The 23,159-nt window shown below is 33.1% G+C and overlaps 1 protein-coding gene across 1 annotated transcript in view; it reads left to right on the plus strand.

Moving 5' to 3' along the window:
- Window positions 1-21,857, plus strand: part of LOC110815950 (transcription/mRNA export factor) — a 28,846-nt gene extending 6,989 nt beyond the window's left edge. The window contains exons 3-8 of the mRNA XM_088222018.1: window positions 5,778-5,861; window positions 10,733-10,767; window positions 18,096-18,183; window positions 18,342-18,436; window positions 19,847-19,923; window positions 21,388-21,857. Coding sequence (XP_088078144.1) covers window positions 5,778-5,861; window positions 10,733-10,767; window positions 18,096-18,183; window positions 18,342-18,436; window positions 19,847-19,923; window positions 21,388-21,461 — 453 coding nt within the window. The 3' untranslated portion in view covers window positions 21,462-21,857. The remainder of the gene's footprint in view (window positions 1-5,777; window positions 5,862-10,732; window positions 10,768-18,095; window positions 18,184-18,341; window positions 18,437-19,846; window positions 19,924-21,387) is intronic.
- Window positions 21,858-23,159: the final 1,302 nt, after the last annotated feature.

Raw genomic sequence — 23,159 nt, forward strand, 5'->3', positions numbered from 1 at the left:
GGCTCGGTAATTCACATACATCCTCCAAGAACTATCCCTGTTAGGCACAAGTAACATTAGGATAGCACAAGAACTCAAACTTTTTCTTACATGTCCTTTACCTAACAACTCCTCCACTTGCCGTTGAAGTTTTTTTGTCTCCTCAGAATTATTTCGATAGGCTGGGCGGTTGAGAATTTAAGCTCTAGGGATAAAGTCAATATGATGTTCGATCCCTTTAGTGATGGTAAACCATCCGGAATCTCCCCCGGGAACACATTTTAATATTCCTGCAAAAGAGAGGGAACAGAACTAGGCAAAGAAGTGTCAATGTCAGAAAAATTTAGATAGCTTTCCTTGTATCGAAGTACAATTAAACTTTGCTTCTCACAGATCGCTCTCCTCACTTCTCTCCCTCACATATAAATACTATTTTCTTTTCTCTCTCTCACTTTCTCTCATTGGGCCTTCTTTATTTTTTTTTTGGGTCTCTTTTATACTTAGTGGGTTTTCTTTATTATTTTCAGCCTCTTTTTTTTTCAGTGTGCCATTCTTTTTCTTTTCAGCCTCTTTTTTTTTTTTTTTTTTTTTTTTTTTTTTTTTTTTTCTGAATATTCTTTAAAAGATTTCTTGATTTTTATTTGATCAACATAGACCTCTTTTAGGATAGAGGTGTCAAAATATGTTTTAAACCATTTAAACGTAAAGAGTATTGATTTTTGAACCCGTCGTGATGTAATTGTCTATCATATTACCATGGTCATCTAAGCAAGATATGACTGATGGGCATGGAAACGACATCAGAATATACCTCATCTTTGTACTTGCTTATGGAGAAGGGAATCTTGATTTGCTTATGTACCCTGACTTCTCTATGCTCATTGAGCCAATGTAGTGTATAAGGGTTGGGGTGTTTAGTACAAGATAACCCTAACTTGCCAACTATCAAAGTACTGGCGACATTAGCACAACTGCCTCCGTCTATGATCAGATTGCATACTTTCTCGTTCACATGACATCTAGTGTATAAGATATTCTTTCTTTGATCGTTGTCTGTCTCTAATTGTATATTTAGGGCTCTTCAGATAACCAATATCTCACCTTGCACTGGGACCGTTAAATTGTCTCTACAATTATCTAATGATGTTCTATTATCATTATTACTGCTGTACTCACTGGCAGTCTCTATCTCACCATCATCTCGCAATAACATGATATTTTTGCTGGAGCATTGTGATGCAATGTGTCCAACTCCAAGGCACCTAAAACACTTAATAGAACTTGGTCTTTGAGTAGCAGTAGGTTGTTTAGGGTTACCTTTAGATTCAGTAGAGTTGGGCTCGTCTCTCGTTTCTTCAAATCTCTTTCTTTCTTCATTTTTGGGTCATCTGGAACTAAAGTGAGGGGCACACTAAAAATTACTTATGGAGGAACATCTATACTTGAGATGTTTCTCAATTTTCATAGTCATGTATACCATTTCATCCAGATCTATGAAATGATGTAGTTCCACAACATTGGCAATTTTCTTGTTCAAACCACTCAGAAATCTAGTCATAGTGGCTTCTGGACCTCATAAACTCTGGCTCTGATTATTGCCATCTCCATCTTCTTGTGATAATCTTCCACCGAGAGGGATTCATGGTCAATTTTTGGAGCTTCTAGTGCAATTCTCTGTCATAATAAGATGGGACAGTCTTTTTCCTCATAATAGACTTCATTCTTTCCAAGTTGATACAGGTTGATCTCCATCTCTTCTCCTAAGGGGCGGTCACTTGATCCTACCAAATAAGTGCATAATCTGTGAACTGGACTGCTAGTAGCTTTACTTTCTTCGCTTTACTGTAGTTATGACAATCAAAAATCAACTCTACCTTTTCCGTTCCCACTCGAAATAGGTCTCTGCATCATTCCTTCCTCTAAATGGGGGTATCTGCATCTTGATGAATATGATGTCATCATCTTCCCTTTGGATTTCTCTTGTACCGACTTCACTATTGTCTCCATGTGACTCATTATTATCCTGGTGGTGTCGGCGTCTGGGATGACTATGGTTCCTTCCTCCATCTCTTTCTTCCATCCTTGTTGCTATGCCTTCAATGGCTAAGCTTAGTCTGTTGTACATGTTATCCATCCTAACCTCCTCGCATTCTTCCAAGGTTATAGGTGGGTTGGTTTAATTAAGATATGACATATCTGTAAAAAGATATTAATGGAAAAAAAAGAAATCATTCCCTCACAATCACTCGTGTTTAACTCTCTTGTCTTCTTCTGTCAAGTTAAGTGTTGGAATTGGATTTCTTGAATCAAGACAAGTAAGGTTGTCTTTTAAGACTCTACAAAGAATACTAAAAAAGGATCTTGTTCTCTAAAAGTTCAGAAGTAAGCACACAGAAAAAGAATATATGATGCTCTTATGCTTATAACTCAGTAGTTATGATACAATTAACTACTTAAATGTATAATGAAACTAAAATACTTAAGAAAGAATGACATTAGGAGTAGAAAAAGATAATTTTGGACTTAAAGCGTTAATGATCTGATTGATCCCTATGTATATAACCAGAATGTTTTACTTAATGCATAATATTAAATGTAATATTGTAAAAAGAAAATAAGGGAGTGATACACCTCTCTCTTTTTTTTTTTTTTTGCTCTCTGTTTTTTTTCACAGATTCTATTTTTTTTTTTACAAATTTTGTTTTTTTTTTTTTTCAAAATCTCTCTATCTTTTTCTTTAATTATAATAACAATGTAAAACAATTCTTAAAAATAAATTTAATGAATTAGCACTTTATGTAACGAGTGCTAATTTTATATAAGAAAATAAATGCAAATAGTAAATAAGAAAGATAGTGGATTTACCGGAGGATAAGTTCTTATATCAACTGATGCAGAACCTAGGATCAACAACGAAATCCAAAATCCCGCATATACATCAGCAATCAGAAATTTGATACCCTAAGTAAACCCTCCCTATTTGACCCGCACTCAACAGGGGAGTGAAAACCAAACTAATTGGGAAAGAAATAAAGAAGTAGAATTGAAAAGACGTCACGTGGCTTACCTCGATAAGTGGTCCCAATTTCTAGCATAACAAGTCGGTCGAAAACTTACTGACTCACACTCGTAAACTTAGAAGCTTAAAATAAGAATACTTCAATTTTATTAATAAGCAAAAAATTTTGATTTGAATTACAATTTTGAATTAAATACCTATTTATAGTGTAAGCCATACGAATAATAAGGAAAAAAAAAATAATCTCCTAATTAATAGTACAAATTATATAGAAAATTAAATTTGGAGTAGAATGGAAAAGTAGCAAAAGTTAAGAAAATTATGACTAAAATATGATAAATATAATTTTCCTATGAGGAAAACTTTTTGAATAGGGAATATGTTAATTAATTGTGACTGATTTAGGGGAAGAAATTGTGTCAAAATATTTTTCTCTTTCTCAAGTATTTTTCTTTTCTGCGAGATTTGATATTTAAAGAGTTTTCCTCTTTTTCAAGATAACTTGCAATTTAGGAACAATTTTCCCTCTTTGTTGATCTTTAATTACGAAGATTTCCCACATGATTAGGAAATAAAATCCTATGAGAATTTTTCTTTTTCATGTTTCGAAGAGTTTTCTCATTTTCTTGTTTATTTCCCTCTTGCATTTGGTGTGACTAGTATATATTATTAAACTCTTGGGTTAATGGCCTTATTGTCTTTTTGTCTTGGACTTCTTTAATAGGTTCAAACCCATCTTTCTCATTGATCCATGCTTGGATAAAAAGTTAGAAGACTTGCTGTAATCTTTTAGTTCTCCCTCTTGTAATGGGCCCACTTGATATTGAGATATCATTTTTGCCAACTTGATCCATGTCCATGCTCACATCACAACCATATTCTTTTGTTGCATCCATTTGCCATTAATTGTGGAGTTCGGCTTATGGTTTGTTGAGGTTGAAGTGGGTCATTGCAGGTTTAGTCAAGGAGGAGCTCCTTGCTTGGAAGGGCATATAGGAGATAAGAGATTGAGACTTATCCCTCTAACTACTTTATGGGTCATATGGAAAGAAAGGAACAAAAAAGCTTTTGAGGGCGTCAAATCTAATTTTAGTAGATTTGATATTCTTGGTTCTAGACTCTAAGCTTTTTTATTAGGGATCACCACCTTTATTCTAATGAGGATCTAGAGGGACCCAATAGATATTTTGTTAGATTTGTAAATATGTTATACACAAGTTGCATTCTCTTGATATTTGTGGCATCTTTTGTTTTTTAAAAAAAGGAACTTGGAGATGGAGAGACTTAGTAGATGTTCTTGTGTTTGGAATGAACTAATTCTAGTGGCTTGCATGAGAATGATTGCCTGGTGACTTGTGTTTTGAAAGATTAGGGTTTTCATGTGGTTTTGGATGTTCTCTGTGATGTATGAGAAATGAGAGAGTAGCTTGGGGGTCTCTGTGGAATGATTATTGAGGGTTGTTGGAGATGACTTCTGCATGATCTCTCTGCACATGAGAGATTGAGGGGAACTTTTTTTTGGCACTGGTTTAGAGGAGTTAAGGTATTTCTGGGTTGACACGACTTTATTGACCTCTCCTTAGGTGGAGGGTCGATGTGGTCCAACATGCATGAGACCACCCCTCTCCCCTCTCTTTTTAATTCTAGAATTGACTATTTTCTTGTTTATGTTTGTGCTGATTTTCACAAATTTCACAAATTTTCTGGAATGGTGTAACTTGGACCATTTTCCTTTTTACGTGGAGGATGGAGAAAAGATGGGGATCCATGTCTAATTAAATATGAGAATAACCGACTAGAGAGTCTAGGCCATGCTAGCACCAAGATTGCTAAGAGACTATACGTGAAGTCGAGAATTATATATATTTTTTTAAGAAGAAGTCAAGAATTACATGGTGGACAAGGTTGAGTTTGGGGACCTTAAAGCAAGAAGTAATGGTTTGGTACACTCCTTGATTGGTTTGGCAAGTTGGGAGGTGGGCGCTGCTTGCTGTTGAAACTTGGAAGGAAACTTTGGGACACTGCTAGGTTCGATTTAACTGGCCTCCTATTGATGGAGGAAGATTGCTTAGAGAATACGAGCCATTTGGATCAAAGGAAGGGACCTAGTTAGGTTGATTGCTAAAAGGCTTGGTTATGTTGAGGGAGTGTGGATTCTTCATGCATCTTTGATTGCCAATTATTGATTTCATTTCAAAAAGAAGTGACATGAACTTGATTTGCATATTGGATATGAAAAACACACAGTGACTTTGGGACTTCCTGTCTGTATGCTGAGTGGGGCTTAGTAAATGTTAGTTGAGATTTATGGTTAAGAAAGCCAGTTACTGACTTGCTTTGCAACTTCAGCGTCCAAGGTGCTGTTACCCTATGCCAAGCTCAGGACTGTACCATGGCATCTTATTGTCATGGAGGTCCCAATAGGAGATTATAGGGGCTGGAATGTCATCTGTTTTTGAAATTGGTGGTTGGGCATGAGGAAGAAGAAGATATTGTGAAGCGGCTCACTTGTCTTTGTTGATGACACTTGCATTTCAGGTTGAATAATAAGGCTCTATTAAATGTTAGGTGAATTTTCGTGAAGTTTTATGGTTCTAGATCCTTTATATTTTTGGTTTAAGGGTTATCTTCATTCTTTTGTAAAGGACTTGAGGATCCCACGTGCTATTTTCTTTTACATGGGTTGCACCATCTTGTTAATATACTTCTTTTCCATCAAAAAGAAAAAAAGGTGTACCAATTTATGAGATAAAATTCTTGGTTCTCAATGTCTTCTCAGGCACCTGAGTTGCATATGGAGGTCCAAAAACATGGAAAGACACAACAGATCATGAGTGGTGGATCTTCTACTCCTAATACTACGGTATGATTCCTGGTAGACTTCACATTCTATGTACAACTTTAATTAGAGTGTGCGCTGCTGCCAAGTACTTGTTCGTAATATGTGTGTGTGGAGAAGGTTGACAGGCACACAGTGTTTGTCTATAATATTCCTTCTTAGCTTCTCTTAGTTTCGATTTCCTATTCATTGCATTCTCTTGGTTTTTATGTATACAAAAACACACAGGCCTAGTTACCATCTAAGGAAGAATTTGCCTATTATGATTGTGTGTGATTATGGTATTAAATGGATGGTAAATAATTCTCAGCAAGTGGTGTTAAGTGATAACCCTCTCAATTATGGTAGGGATAAAGTCATTATGTTCATTTGTTTGTTCTTAAATGCTATGGAAGTTATGGCTATGCAGTGTGATACTAGTGATATGATGGTTATATCAAATTCATGGAACTTACCCATTTTGTTGATAGAGTACTTATCACATTCAACTTACCTGTTCTTTTGTCTCAGATTCTATATAACCTACATGACTAATTGCGGACATTCTATTTGTTTTAGAAATCTGAATTCTACACTGGGTTCTTGATGTATTTGTCCTAGTCTAAGGGAGTGGATACTAATAAAAGATCAAAGGTCTGGTACAACTTTTTGTGGTTCGGATATAAAATTAATTAAAAGAAAATGACAGACTTTTATAAGTTAGTTAAGACTATCAGAGAAAGATCATGATATAGGTGTTGGGATAACCCGAAGTCTCGATAGTTAGCTCTTGGTCTTATGGTCGAAAAGCAATGTTGATGTCGGTGCACTATTACACGGTGAGGGTTGTAACTTTCCATGAATTTTCCATTTCTTTTTTTTTGAGGATCAAAGAATCAAAGGATATTTTTTTTCCAATTTGCATCTTCTTCTCCTTATGAATTAAACTTTTCTTTGCTAATGGTTCAATCCATATTATTATTAATGATAATAATACAAATATGATTCGAGATGTAGAAATATAAATAGACATACCCTCTTCTCCAATAAAAGATTAGTAAAAATCATATTATCACATATATAATTGTTAAGAAAAATTAAAATATATTTTATTGAATATCACAACCTTATATGTATAAGTTTTTTAGAATAAAAAATGAAATAGACAATTAATTACATAAAACGTGATTTGTCATAAAGCCCTCTAACCTAATTACATATAAAACATTCTCTTTAGTCAACACATCCGCAAGTTGTGAGCTGGTCGACATGTATGGACCATATATTAAACCATTGTCTAACTTCTCTTTGGTGAAGTACTGATAAACTTTAATATGTTTGATCATGTCATGTTGCGACATGTTATGAACAATGCTTATGAACGATTTGTTGTTACAATATAAGACGCGTAGAGTTATACCACTTGATTTTCAGATTTTCTAAAATTCTCTTTAGCTATAGTAACTTGCATATGAACAATTTGTTGTTACAATATAAGGCGCATAGAGTTGTACCACTTGATTTTTAGATTTTCTAAAATTCTCTTTAGCTATAGACGCTCATGTATTCTTTGAGTCATGGCTTGGGAACTTAGTCTATATTCGACTTTGTAACTATATTCTACCTTTTACTCCTTTATGTGATTAAATTATCCTCAAGTAAGGTACAATAATCTATGTACATCTTTTGACCACTATTGATCCTACATAGTTTGCATCTATATAAGCTTTTAAGAGAAACTTGTCATTCTTTTTGAACACGGTCTTTTTCTCAGGTGTCCCCTCTTAGATAATGCAGAATTCTATATGTTGCCTGTAAATGCATTTTGTTAAGGTTTTGCGACTGACTTATAACACTTATTGCATAGGCAATATCTAGCCTTGTGTGTGATATGTATATTAAATATCACAATCAATCTCTAAGACATCTCCTTATGTATCGTATACTATCTTCTGCCAGTTGCAATTTATGATTGAGATCAATAAGAGTATTAGCTGATTTACGTGCTAACTTGCCAACATCTTTTAGTATGCCATAAATATATTTTCGCTAGAAGATGAAGATCCTGAACTTTGAGTGAGACTTTAGTTTCAAAAAAACACTTCAGCTTACCTAACTCCTTAATTTTGAATTCTTTTTCCAGACATTGTTTGAGTATCAATTTCCTTTAGCATATACTAAGAGAGCTTTAACTTTCTCTGACTTTGCATGCTTGATAAGGAGGGTGTGGTTTTCTTGCATCTGCTTATATTTTTGGCCTATTATCACCTTTGCAAATCTGTCAAATCATGCTCTAGGCAATTGCTTGAGTCTATATAATGCATTTTTTAATTTACTCACTTCATTTGCAAATCTGTCAAATGATTAATATTTATATTCCAATTTGAGGGGGAGTGTTAGATTATTATAAAATATTCTCTATACATAATAATATGGTTATCTTTCCAAATATGTAAGCATAATTAGGAATAAAATAATTAGGGTAATTTATGTTGTTACCATATATAAATCCGTTTACATATACATATATCGCAACTTTCATTTCAATAAAGATATAAGAATTATTCAGTATTTTTCCTTCCTAACCTTTTACAACTTCTAATAAAAAAATTTAAGGTTTGGAATCATGAATCTTTGAAGTTATCAGATTTAGATTCTTTACTCTGAAAATCTCTCTTGTCCATCTCATTCCAAATATCCTAAAAAGTTGCCAAGGGAATAAGCTTGATAAAACAATTCTAACTTTGAATTCCTTTCCATGCCCATATCTCTCCTCTGTGTATGCAATAACTAAACTCAACCATTATAGTTGTGTGCCGAAGGCCAAAGTTGGTGTGCAAATGGACACTAAAGAAGGATGTGATTACATGTCTTTGCACAAGTAACACTCATTTGCCAGGATCTTTTCCCTCCTGATTAACTTATTCAAAATTATTGCATTCCCACACTGCTTTCCTTATGAAGAAAGCCACTCTAGGAGTGGCCTTTACCTTCCAAATTATTCCCGTGTGAACTTATTATTTGCGCTTCTTCTATTAGTCAAATGTCTATAGTATGACTTAACCGAGAAAAGTCCCTTAGAATTCAGATTCGAAACAGGTACATCCTTGGTTTCACTGGTGATCCCACTGGAGAAAGCAATATAGAATATTCATATATTCGTCAATCTCCCATTTTAAGTTTCTAAAGCAATATATGAATTCATCGTTGCCCCAATCAATACCCTTATATACCCCGAGCCATGTGGACCCCTTAGATCTTAGACATACCATCCATGCAGTATTGGTTTCCTAAATTTATATGTATTACATCCAAAAAACATCTAGTTTGTTAGTTACAATTAAGAAAATAATAGTGAAAATGATGTGGAACAAGAAAACTATGAAGTATTCTTTTTAGTGCTTTCTAGAAAAGTATTATGTTTGTGTTTGGTTGTTCTACAAGTACACACCTCTTACATACTTTCATGAATATGAAAAAACATATTAGTTTAGAAATGGAAACTAGAAGACATTTTTATGTACTAAATTGAGCCTAAGTATTTAGTATTATTTCTTAATAAATTTTATCTAGTGGTGTTCTATTTTATGTGGTTAATTTATTGTAGTTGATTGCCACTTGGTAAGCATGGCGGTTTATCATGTTTGACTCTTTCTGTAACTGCAGCTTTCTAGGATAAGGTAGTTCATAATCTTAAGCAGTTATTTTTTGGGTGCTGTAAGCACAAAGCGTTTTGGCAATCAATAAAAAATACTAGATAAAATTTTATAAAAGTTTATTCAGGATTAAATTTTTGGAGATCTTTGTTTTCTCTATTCAGCTTAAGTTCTATTTTGTTCAAGACAGGGAGGATGGAAGAAAAAACTAGAGAAATTCTGGTATCTCTTAACCTGATTTCATTTCACAAGGACCTGTGAACAAGGTCTAGCGGATAAGAACCTACATAAAATCCTTGGGCTTATTTTCTGGTTTAAGAGACTAAATTTTTGCAAAGGTGTTATTATATAGATATGTACATGTATTTTATATATTAAAAAAAAATAGGTAAAGGGCAAAGATATACTTGGTTAGACTATTTAGGAATTGTTACTCACCTCGTTCTTTTTTCTGGGACAAATTGATTTTGTTTGCTGCTTTGTGTGGCAATATTAGGATGTCTCTTTTACTACAAAGTTAGTTTGTAGCGAGATAATTTGCTGTTTTTTTTTATAACTTTTATGTATTTTATTCATTCCTTGTTTCATTGTTTTGCTGTTTCAAGAGGATTCCTTGTACTTTGGTGTAGTACCTTTTCCTCTTCTATCTAATAATTTTTTCTAAGAAAAAATTACAATTGGGTCTATTATTTTTTAAATAAAAATCTAGTTCCTGCATAACAAACATACCTTTTAATTGAGTACAGTTTCTTAACATACGATAATTAAATATGTTACTACCAATCACATAATTGAAAGTAACAAATAACAAGCAATTTTGTTTGGAGAACACAAAAAAGATGGGTTTTAGTTTATATGTTAAGAAAATGCAACATTGAGAGTGTAAGAAAAACTGAAGGTGTGCAGGGGAACTAATGTATACATGGATAATTAAAAGTGGCATTTTAATTTATGAAAGCACTAACTGTTATTAAAAAAATAAAAAGCCATTACAATTACATTCAAACATCAAAGACGTAGGTATAATTTAACCTAAAAAAATTTAGTTTTTTCATGTGAAACCTCTTTTGTCAATAAATGATCCTAAGTAATGAAAGTGAGAGATTCTAAGTAAATGAGATCCAATAAGTAGGTAAATTGATATAATAAATTGTCAGTCATGCTTTATATATGTTGTAGTTATTTATTATATATGCACTCTTTTTTTAATTGTAATATATAGGTCACGTGAAATCATTGAAAGTCTTTTTTTTTAAACAGGAATCACATCGGACCTATGGATTACATAACAAAAGGTAATCTCTTCTTTCCAGGGAAGGAAATGGTAGGATTTTGTTCTGTAAAAGTACTTGTGCTGTAAAAGTACTAACTTGTCACTTGTTTGGATAAAATAATAAAAGAATGGGTGGAAGTGAAAAGGACAAATAAGGGGTTTAAGCATAAAAAAAGAAAGACAATTATCTTGTTTGGATGTCGAAAACTGGAGAAAGTAAATTAAAGAAAAGAAAGATTCTAATATTATTTGGTTTTGTTTAGGTGTGTTAAAAAATGAAAAAGTTAATTATAAGATATTGTTAATAGTCTTCTCTATTGATAGAATGACAATGTTTGGAACTATTTTCAGTTGGGTGATAAACTTATGGATCCTAAGAGCTCTTGCAACTCTTTGTTTGTAGCAGTGAATATGACTTTGATGGTCAAGTTAGTAGTTATTACATGTTTTAAAACTCTTCTAAACCATAGTCACTACTTGTGGTAAATACATACCTTGAGACGAACTTATTGTCATCAGGGTCAAGTATAAAGCTAGAATATGTAACTCTTATCTCTCAACTTGTTTATTTCTCCATAAATGAAAAAAAATATAAAAGATCCTTAATCCTTTCTAAATTTAAGAATGTTCTTTATGCTCTAACTAATTGAGGTTGCCTTAAAATTTGTCCTTGACATTTAGAACATATGCGACTTCGGGCCTGGTACGCATCATAGTTGACAATTTTTGTTTTTTTGAAATATTAAGTGTAAAGTACATTATTAATAATAGCACCAAGAGGGTGCCAAATCCATGTACAAGAAATTTACTTATCAATCAAAGTATCAATAAGGTCCCTTAACTCCATCAAGAAAGGAGAATGACCAATTAACAAAAAAGTAAAGGTGTGGAACCATCTATTTATTCTTAAGTATGTCAAAACCATCCACATCATCAACTCCGTCAAAAGTCCTCTTATTCCTCTCTTTCCACATAACTCAAAATATTGTAAGCAGAATTAAATCCAAATGCTTCCTCCTTCCTCTAAACACCATTCCATGCCCAAATTTCATCTCGCACCAATTCCCATCACCCAACTTATGCAAAAGAACTCATAAATCAAAGTCTAAAGCTTGTAGACGACCGGAAACCAAAGCAAAACAAGGTTGCAAATCTCCTCCGCCCTTTTACGCAAGAAACACGCATTTACAAAAAATTTACCCATTTTTCTTAAATTATTAATCATCAAAATGCAACTCTTACTATTCGGCCAAGCAAAAAGCAAAATAAGGAGTGGAACCTTAGCCATCTAAATTTGTTAGATTAGTAATCTAGTATCATTATCTTCATACCTAAATAGATGCCTGTAGAAAGACTTGACTGTGGACCCATCCTTAATAAGGCACGAGTTGGATTTTCATTGTTTCCATCCAAGTGCACAGGAATAGAGTTTTTTTTTTAAAAAAAACAAAATAAAAAAGAATATGTATTAAGTTTATGGCACCAAGGAGTGCCTCTCATGTACAAAATATTTACATTTCAGTAAGAATATCGATAACTTTTCCAAAAACATTCTATCCATTAAGGTTATACTCCTAGTATTAGAGATCCAAAAACATTGAACAACCTATCTCTAATTCTGGCCATATCCTCAATACACCCATCAAATGCTTTATTGTTTTTTTCTTTCCACACCACCCAAAAAATAGTAAGAGGAATAACCTTTACAACTTTTGATTTTTTTACTCATCCCACCTCATGCCCAAAGTTCATCCCTAACCAAACCCGCAATGACCCAATTAATATCCAGTAGACTGTACACCATAGATCAAATATTGTAAACCACCAAGCTAGAGGAGAATATGATTACAAGATTCAGCCGCTTTCATACATAAATAGCAACCATTAACCATGATTTTTCCCATTCTCGTCATTTTGTCAATCATAAGGATGCACTTCCAACCTGCTTCCTGAGAAAAAAAAAAACAATTCTTGGAGGTGTCTTCACTTTCTACATTTGTTGGGCCAGAAAACTGACAGTCCCCTCCTCTCTTCATCAAGTGAGTATAGAAGGACTTAACAGTGAACATCCCATGCTTTTTCAGTTTCCATACCATCTTATCCTTGTTTTCACTCAGTTGCACATTGGACATCACGGGATGGTGTTTAACAAATCTCTTGCATTCTCCTAACTCCCAATCATTTATCATAACCTACGAAATTAGACCTTATTATTGAACTACAGGATATCATTCATATCCTTCTTCTCTTCTGAAGTTTGTAAGTGTATTCTCTTGAAGAGATTTACTCCGTGGTAGAAAGATAAGTATTCCTTCTTTGAGCTCTTCATGCTAAGACTCTTCAAAATTACTTTAACATATTTCGAAAAGACAAGCTTATTAAGTAGATCCTAATCGCCAAAGTATTTTTCTTGAAATAATAAGATTTAAAATATATTAATTTTTAGCACCAAAAGGGGGTGCAGCCTGTCCTAATCGCCAAAATATAGGTCTTTGCTCCCGTATCTTTTCAAAAAGGTCAGTCCTGCAACAACCAAATTTTAACTAACTAGAACATCCCAATACCATTTTCAATGAGTCGGATGTCATCTATGTGGAGAAACAAACACTAGTTTGCTTCTAGTTACCTTCTTGTAGACACAATTCTTGTCTTCATTCTCAATAGAATAAATTCTTTGTACTTTCATCAAAATGAATGTTTAAATAGTGGAAGACTTTCTTCTGTCCAAAAATAGACTGCAGCTTAAATACCTTATTGGCATCCTAGCATGTGATACCCTTGGGTTATATGATATACACATATTTCTTGACGTTCTATTAAGGGAAACAGTTTTTGCATTCATTTCAAATTTCATAATCATGGTAAGTTGCAATTTTTAAGCAACATACCAATAAATTTTAACTTGTCTACTGGAAGGTTTTCTTGTAGTCAATTCATTGTCTTTATGTGTAACCTTTAGCAACCAGCCTTGGCTTCTAATAAGCTGGAAAGTTTTGTAAGTGTCTTTGCAAAATAAAGAGTCATAAAAAGAGCTCGAGCTATATGAAAAAAATAATGAAAGAACAAATGCATAGTTGAAAAGCAAGTTGAGGACTTACATGAGCACCAAGTTTCAAAAGAAGATAAAGAAGTTTAAAAGATAGGTTCCAACGATGATCGAGTTCAGGGTGAAGAGAATCCTGAGATTGGTCAGCATGCTTTATGTAAAGATAAACTGCTGATATTGGACCCAAAGAGAAAATCAAGAAAAAATTGTGGATTGTGTAAGATTGTTGTACCTTCATGGTTTTGTCAACCTTCAATGATGTCTTCGTTAGCAAAGTTGTTTCCTTAGAGACCAATAAGTCCAAGGATTTCCAAAAAAAAATTCAAACATTTATCGATTGATTTTCTTCGTTCTTCAACACTTCAAAAATTAAGGATGAGTTTGCTTTAACTGGAGGAGAGTGATATAAAGAAGAATTGTAGAAATACAACTATTATTATTTTTTTAAATATCAATATTTATCTAAGTTTATATTCCTAAATTGATTAGTATTTTAGTTTCTTTTAGAAGTAAAAAGTATATTAATAAAGCATCAAGGGGCTGCAACATGTATACAAAATATTTACAAGTCTAGCAAAATGTCTACAAGGTCCCCAAAATTGTAAGTAGAATACAACTGTTGGCCTTTTATCAAAAAGCTTAAAAGTTTGGAACCAAGAATTTTTAAATCTACCGAGAGAAGATTCAATCGCTTCAAATGTCCTTTTAGTCCTCTCCCAGCAAATATTTCACAAGGCAAGACAAGGGGATAAGTCTTTAATGTTTTTTCTGCCTGTGGAAACCTTTTCATGCCCACAACTCATTTCCTACAGTTTTTAGCAATGACCCAATTAACACCAAAGGCCAAAGCCAGGGAGCAACCAGGTAAGATAAGTGAATATGATTGCAAGTCTCCTTGCCTTTTTGGCGTAGATAATATCTGTTTACCAGTACTTTCCGTCTTTTAATCAGCTGGATCAGTTGTCAATATCCCCTTAACTGTACCTAGACAGAAAAAGCCACCCTGGTTGTGGCCTTTGCTTTTGAATCATGCTAGAAGGAAATTTAAATTGTCTCTCCCTCTCTTGGTGAAATATAAGCATAAAGATTTGACAGAATCCTACGAAGACTCTATATTAGCTCATCTTCCACCTTTTCAGGAATGGACACTCGCAGTAAGAGAGCTGAGAAGATTCATGTATTTGTCTATCTCCGAATTGTTCATATTCCTAGATAAAATAATAGACCAAGTACCCTCCCTGTTGGTCTCCACAACATCATTCGAATATGTGTTGTGCAATAGCAAAAATAAATGGAAACCTCGTGAAGAGAGCTCCTTCTTCCAGAACCTCAGTCTCTCCCTAGTATTTTAGTATTATTTTTATTATATTCCTAATTATGATTTATATCCTAGATTAATTATGATTTATTTACCTATCTAATTAAGCATTGCATTAATTAGTTTAGCATTAGACTCCTTTTTTTATCATTTTTCTTTTAGAATTAGTTTAAGAACATTATAAATATGCAAACCCTATGGGTTGTAGAGTAGATCAGTTCAACCTGCCTTTCTCGCTCCCTAAGGTGAAAATCCCTCTTTTTGAAGGTGTAAACTCCCGTGAGTGGGTTAAGTGTAAAAAATATTTTATGATCCACAATATCTCTGACGAATAAAAGAATTGCATCTCTATATTTGGGAGAAGTTGTTGATGTATGGTATTGCGGGTGGCTAGCTAAATTCGATACCATGAATTGAGAGTATTTTGTGGAAGAATTCTACCATAGGTTCAGGGGATCATCACGAAAAGATTTCATAGAGTTCAATAAATTATCTCAAACGAGCATTGTTCTCCACTATCAAGATCAATTTGAACACAGATGCTCTCTCATGGATGCAGGTAACTCCATGTTCTCGAAGAAATTTTTTATATTTAGTTTCATTAGTGGCCTCAAACTAGAACTACAACCCATGATAAGGGTACTTAAGTTGCGCGCACTTAATCAAGTCCTTGAGCAAGCTTTGCTTCAGAAACAATTTGTGATAGAAATGTGCCAAAGTTTATATTTCAGTAGCAAAGCTGCCAAATTTTCGGAAGGATTTGAACCGAGAAATTATGACAACCACCCTGAGCTGCGGGAAGGGATACGAAACCTAGAAGAGCAATGACTACTTGCTACAAGTGTGGAGACTGATATTTCCAAATATACCATTGTGTAAGTAAAACGGTAACGACCTTAGAGGAGGTTGTTATGGAAGGGATACTCGAAAAAAAAAAAAATTTCAAATCAACCTTGAGGACAAGGTCGATGCTCAAGTGGATGGTATTGTCAGGTAACCCTAATAGTATAATATAAAGAGAAGAGTAAAAATGAAATTTTGCCTGCTGAGGGGCAAAGTTGTAATAATTTCAAGTCAACTAAAGTTAGGGTTGACAAACCCTAACCCACGCCACCAGACCTTGCAGATTCCATGCTAATCAATAAATCCCACGGCCGCCGCTGGGACACGAAACAGCCGTAGATTACCAGCCATAGAGGCCACTTGATTTATTCGCATAAAGCCTATAAAAGACCATTTTTGTGTTTTGTAATCACGACAAAAGAAAATAAAAATCACTCAAACTTCTCTTTTTCTCCTTCCTTTTCTTCTTCTTCTTCTTCTTTTTTTTATCTCGGGTCAGTCACCATGTCTAGGGTTCCTGATAAGGGGGGAAGGGGTTGTGGTTGTGGTTGTGGTTAACAAAATATAGAAAAAGGTAGAAATAAAAGATGGATCTTCGTAAAATTTACAAAAAAAATGGATCTTCTTAAAAAGAAAAATTACTTTTTCTTTTCTTTTTGCCTTGTTGCGGGTTGGTTGGAGAGAGAGTCTACATCATTTTTCTTCTTCATTTTTGTGGAGTAAGTTAATCTTTTTGGCAACCCTTTTAGCAAAGATGCATAGGCTTTATAAGGATAATTTCTGGTCCATTATATAGAGCTTGACCGGTGGTTTTGTTTTGATCTTGTGCGTACTATTTTCCTTTTTCTATATCTTTTCTTCATTTTGGGGGACCCCTAGTTCTCCACTGATGTATTGTTATTCCCTTCTTATAATTTTTATTCTACTTTTTTCATGAAAGATAACTATAGGATCACAAACATTTAATCATTACGGCATCAAAAGGATCCTAGTTTGGAGTTTGTAGGCAAAAGTTGCTTCTTTCATGTCGTATGTTATGTTTGTGCTGATTGACATACTGTGTCATGCCAACATGATGGCTGTTTCATGTTATGCTAGCATAAAGACTTTTGTTATGTTGCACTGTCCCAAATATTGTGAACTCATGTCACACCCTGTCATGGCATGAAAAGTTTTATGGCTTGCCATCTCTAATGAAGTTCCTTGTTCAAAATATTAGCTGATAGGACGAAGCAACCAAATGTAGGGAAATCTTGAATCTCAGAAAGGGTTGCAGGACAAACTATATCTAATGAGTTGGATCTTGATGTGAAGGAAATTTTTGAGAAATATTTCAAGTACTTCCTGAGGCTTATATCCTTAATGGAAGAATGCATTCTTAAATGGAAGCAATTATGGTCACTCTTTGACGAGAAAATTGTTGCACCATGGTAGAGTTTTTCTCTCCACTTGTACATGGTGTTTGAAGAGACAAAAAGTTTTGCCGGTTATCATGGGTTAGTAGGGAGAGTCTTTGAAAGTTGTACCGTTAGGCTTTAATACCAAATTGAAGCACAGCAAACTAGGGTATCAAAAGATAGGAAAAAGGAAAGAAAGGGGATAATTTTGCTTCCCACTTATACGAATTGGCCACAAACACAATTGTCAGGTTTGTTAGGCACTTAATTCAATGGAAGTATCGCTAGATTTTTATTCATAAGCTGTCTTTTAATAATGATGAACTACTAAATTATTTTCAGGGTGCTTAGATAGCTTAGTATTACTAGAATCCTTGAATAGAAAAATGACAAGAAAATAAGACATAACCATTAACAAAATATCATGGCCATAAAAGTTGTGCTAAAATATAGTAATTACAGCAGTGATCCTCTGCTACATATGGTCCTCAACCAGTTTGGTTTGTTTGAGTCTTCTAGATTCATTCTCTCATTTTTAAAGACTAATGATAAACTGGTTGTATAATGTCATCGTCTGATCAACATTGACTTGAATCATTGGCTTTTGCTATTGATAGAACTTATGTGTCAATAATTAGGTTGGTGATTAACTGCTTAGCTATTTATACATTCATCTTCTTGCAATATTTATTGCTTAACTGATAGGTCCACATACTTTCATTTTTTTTTATGCCTGGCAAAAGAAGGGGTTCAATCAACCGGCCCCCAACACCTGATGCAGAGAATAATAATCAAGACCGAGAACCCACTCTTCAAGAAATCATAAACATCAAGGTTCCTTTTTTTTTCTTCTTGTTATTGTATAATAAAGGAAATTAATGCTGATAATGATCTCATCATCAAATTTTTTAATAAATTAATTTCATTTATTTTGTGTTTTTTCTTGCTAGTGTTTAGCTTAAAAATTAAACTGTTTTTGCTGACACCTTTAGTTAATCGAGAGTGGAGAAAAAGAACGGTTGAAGGAGCTTTTGAGGGAAAGGCTCATAGAATGTGGGTGGAGGGATGAAATGAAAGCTCTCTGCAGGTTTTTATTTTTATTTACTCTTATTATTTTTTAAGTTTTCTATTGTTGGTCTTGAGTTGTGGCTCAGAAAATTTCTCTTTGTTGCTACTTGTACAACATTTGGTTATACTGTTTATAATAATGGACTTTTGCTGAGTGAAAAATTGGTGAACTTTTTTATGGTGCTTGAAACTTATGAAAAGAGTATCTAATCACGAATCTGCATTTTGTTATGGCTTCTTCAATGCATAAGATTTTGTTAGGATTTACTTAATAAATTAGTAAAGTAGGAACATGCACAAATGCAGAAAGCCTGAGAAAACTTTCTCACAGCTACTTCTTTAGCTTATTCCTGTTTCTTATCCTTGATTAGAGAACTCCTACTCATTTCTTACGGCCTTATCATTAACATAGAAACCATAGAAGCAAGTGTTTGATTTCTCGCAACATGTATTGCAGCATTTCATTTTTCTTATATGGTTACAAGTAATAAAACAAAACAAAAAAGATAATGATATAAGCTGAATATTCATATAAATGTCTTGACTATAAGAGGATACCTATATAAGACAATAACAATATGACATTCTATGGCTATATCAGGAATATATATTATATATTCTAATGCTCACCTGTATCATGTGCACCAAACTAGTTGCAAGTGATCTTCACATGAGCTCCTCCTGAAGATGATAAATATTATGAATTAACAATATATTCTATAGAACTTCTTCTCAAATAGATTAGCAATCAATCTCAATATGTTTAGTTCTTTTATAAAAAATGAATTCGAAGCATAGTTACTAGGATCACTCAACTGCCTTGCAATCTTCATAAGAAATTTTTCCAAGTACTTCGTGGTATTGGTTGCTCAGGTTCATTTCAGTTTTTGATCTAGATCTCAAAAATTAAAGACCAAAAATTATGAAAAATGGGGGTAACTTGGTAAAGTAAGATCCTAAAGTATTTTAAGAGAAAAGATATCTAAAACCTTTTAAATTGAGATTAGTTGGAACTAGCATGAAAGAGGTAGGTTTCTAACTCTGTTCTTTTATTGGAACCTTGAATATATTGATTATCTTTCTTAAGAACTTATAATTCATTTTTTTTTAAATAAGAACTTGTAATAGATTAAGTTCGTTCTTTAGAAATTTATAGCATTGGGTATTGATGTTCATGTTGTTGCTATTAAAAAGATTTGAATCCTAGATCTCTTCTCATGGAAAAGAAAAAAGAAACCAATAGAGTAGAATGTATTACTAAAGTATTATTTATAGTCCAAATAATGAACTTAATTAGTGGGTTTACTAGAATATATTGCATTGCAGGGACTCATTGCCCTTTTCAATTTAAACTTGTGAACTCTTTTTTTTTCCAAAGAAAAAACTCTTGCCATTTCAACACCACTGATCTCTTTCAATTTAATTCAAGGGCATTTGCAAGGAAGAAAGGGAAAAGCAATGTAACAGTGGATGACCTGGTACAGGTTATTACTCCAAAAGGCAGAGGTAGGTTTATCTTCTTCTGATTTCCTAATCCTTTTAGCCACTATACAGTTTGTTAACTCTCTGGTTAAGAGGGACTTTTAGAGTTTTTTATTTTATTTTTGCTGCATGAGAACATCTGCTGGTGTTTAACTTACAGCTTCACTTAATATGAAATTTGTTGCAATCTCATACTTCCACATCCTTTCCCACCCATTGTTCAGCAAAAGTGAATATATAGCATATGTTCAAATCTCAGGATTTTATGTGGGGAATTTGAACTTAATTTGCATTTTATTAAAAAAGGTGTTTGCATTTTGGAATAGGAAATTGTGACAAACAAATGAGATTTGAACTTTGTGGGGAAGGGAGGTATTGTCAGACGGTTTACGTATCTATCTCTAATGAATAGAAGAAAGCTAAAGCACAAAGTAGAGTTATGTATATGTTAGAAAGTTTATTTAAAAAAAAGTATATGTTGTGAATAGTAGGGTTTCTCCCCATGTAATTTTTTTCCTATATACAGTAGTGGAACAAGATCTTTGCAAGTTGGGAGGGGGGACAAATAGTTGTTGTTGTGGAAAGAAATGTGGGTGAAGACCCCGAGCCAAAGATTTTTTTTTTTAATTTAATATATTATATAATTTTAACTAAAAAAATTTGGAAGAAGATTAATGAGACTATTTTGTTTGAACAATTAAAAATTTTTGACCATTTCTTGAATTTGGTGTTGAGTTGTTGTAAGGTTTATGATTGTTGTTAATGGAAGGTGGTACACACTACTTAGTCATTGGTTGAGCTCATCATTGTTCAATTGAGCATATGTTTGTCTTTGTTTGTTGAATTCATTAGGAGTTTGTCGGTTCAACTTGTACAAGAGGGATGATTTAGTTCATCAATTTTCTTGCAAACAGTTTGTGGAATTCATCAAGTTACAATTTTTTTTTTTAATTTAGTTCAAGATTTACTTCAGTTTATTTCTAACAAGCTCTAGTTTGAGAGAGTGTTTTGGAGAATTTAGGGTATTTTCCATACTTTTCTCATATGTAGTCAATGTTTTATGTTGTTAGATTGGGTACTGAGTTTTACTTTCTCTTGTTCTTAGGTATCTCTATAAATGTTATGTACTAATCTTGTTCTTAGATTTGCTTGCTTTGTTGTGCACCTAGACAAATTTCAAGTTTCTTCTTTCATCTGGGTGACGTGATATGCTCTGATTGTTTCAAAGTCTTAATTTTGTGAGACTCTTTCAGTACATAACGTCCTTTTAGAATTGAACATAAATTTAGCTTGTTGTGTAAACTATTACTCACCCATTTCAAATCTCAAAAATCTCCTGCATATGGCCTTTTTCTTTTCATTTGCGTTTGCAATTTTTACTTGTATTTGAATTACTGTTGCATTCTGTCAAATTTGATTGGGCGACTTAGTGGATGGTTTTGCAGTCAACTAAAGAAATTTTGTTCTTTTGGTTTGTTGTTTATGCAGCATTGGTTCCCGATTCTGTTAAGGCTGAGCTGCTACAGCGGATCAGAACTTTTCTTGCATCAGCTGCTATATAATATAGAGACGAGTGTGCAGTTGAAGAGTTGGACTGTTGTTTTCATGTCGAAGTGGTGATATCATGCTTTGCTGCTGTGAGGTTTCCCTGGAAAATTTAGTCAGATATTTTGGGATGCAGAGCTCAACGTTGGAAACGACTCATCCAGCAAAGAGTTCCTTGTGTATATGGTGGTGTGTAGGTCATGTTTGATAGGATTTAATCATCATTAGAATGAAAATCATTTGTAATAAAGCTTTGTTTGAAAAAAATTTGATAGATTTAAACTGTTTGTGATATTTTGTTTTTGCTAGGGCTGACTCGAGCATGGCTGGAATTGTAACATAATTTGGGTTAGGAAATTGCTGAGTGTTGCAGAATGATCATAAGTATGACTTGGGTTGGAATATTGTCCAAACATCGCTTGGGTTGGAATGGTCTCTGACACAAGCTTGTGTCAAGGCATTGTCCCATGCATTGGGATTTGGCTCTAGAGTATGATACCAATCATGGTCCGAGAAAGAGCAAGGTGCTGAGCATTACTTTAAATGGTTATAGATTCAATTTCGAAATTAGAAATAACCCTTTAATCTCGAAATTAGAAATAACTAAGAGGAAATCTCAAGGTACAATTTAAGATATGGTCAAGAGTGTCATAATAGAGAAAACTACCTTGTTGAATTGTGTTTTAGATTTGCAAGAACCTAGTTTAAAACTAAGCAAATATTGACATGTACATGGAAGGCAAATATAAGAAATAAAATATTAAGAAAGAATTCCAATTGTGCCATAGGGTTTTATATATATATTGACTATCTTAAAAATAAATCTAATATTTGTATAAAATTCATATGCAAATATATTTTTATTTCAACAAAAAAAGGAAGAAATTGCATATCATGATATATTTATTATCTTACCAACTACATTGAAATTGATTATATTTATTATTATACTAATTACATCTAAAAAACACTTATGAAGAACGAGTGAAAAATGAAGCCCGTGAAAAAGAAGTGTGTTGATACAATGAAAAATCTGAAAAACAATTGAAGAGTGTGGTATGGGTGGATGACAATCCTAAATTGATTGAAAAAGTGAATTATATACATATATATATGTATGTATATATCTATATAGTAGGATCATCAAGAGTAATACTATCCACAAGGTGAGTTTCACATTATCCTCTAGAAGAGTACGTATCATCGGTTAAATTATATTCATTACTTTTCGAGTTAAGACGAAGAAACACCCGATGTTATTGCATATAAATGGATAATAACTTAGAATTTAACAATTATATTGAATTATATTCTTTCAATATCGAAGAACACATAGGTAGCGCATAAAATCTTAAAATCGTAGAAAATTTTTTGTTGCTATATCATTATAGAAAAGAATTGTTATGGTTATAAATAATCCGAACTAATAATTAGAACTTACAATGAGCAAAAAAAGTTAGAATAGACAATGCATACTAACTATTTCTAAAGTAAATGAAGAATGCATATGATTGAAATCAATGATTCAATTATTTAAAAGAATGTGATAAAATATATATATCAACAATTATTTAAGAAGATAATTTTGCATGCATAACTAAATAAAATAGAGAATATATTAAAAGTGACATAATAAAATATATTTTACCAAAATAAAAATTGCACGCATGATCTTCAAACGAGCAGTAATATTGAAGTTCGATAATTCTTCAAAC

Source organism: Carica papaya, chromosome 6, assembly GCF_054855325.1.
Source record: "Carica papaya isolate Zhongbai chromosome 6, ASM5485532v1, whole genome shotgun sequence".
NCBI classification, from domain to species: domain Eukaryota; kingdom Viridiplantae; phylum Streptophyta; class Magnoliopsida; order Brassicales; family Caricaceae; genus Carica; species Carica papaya.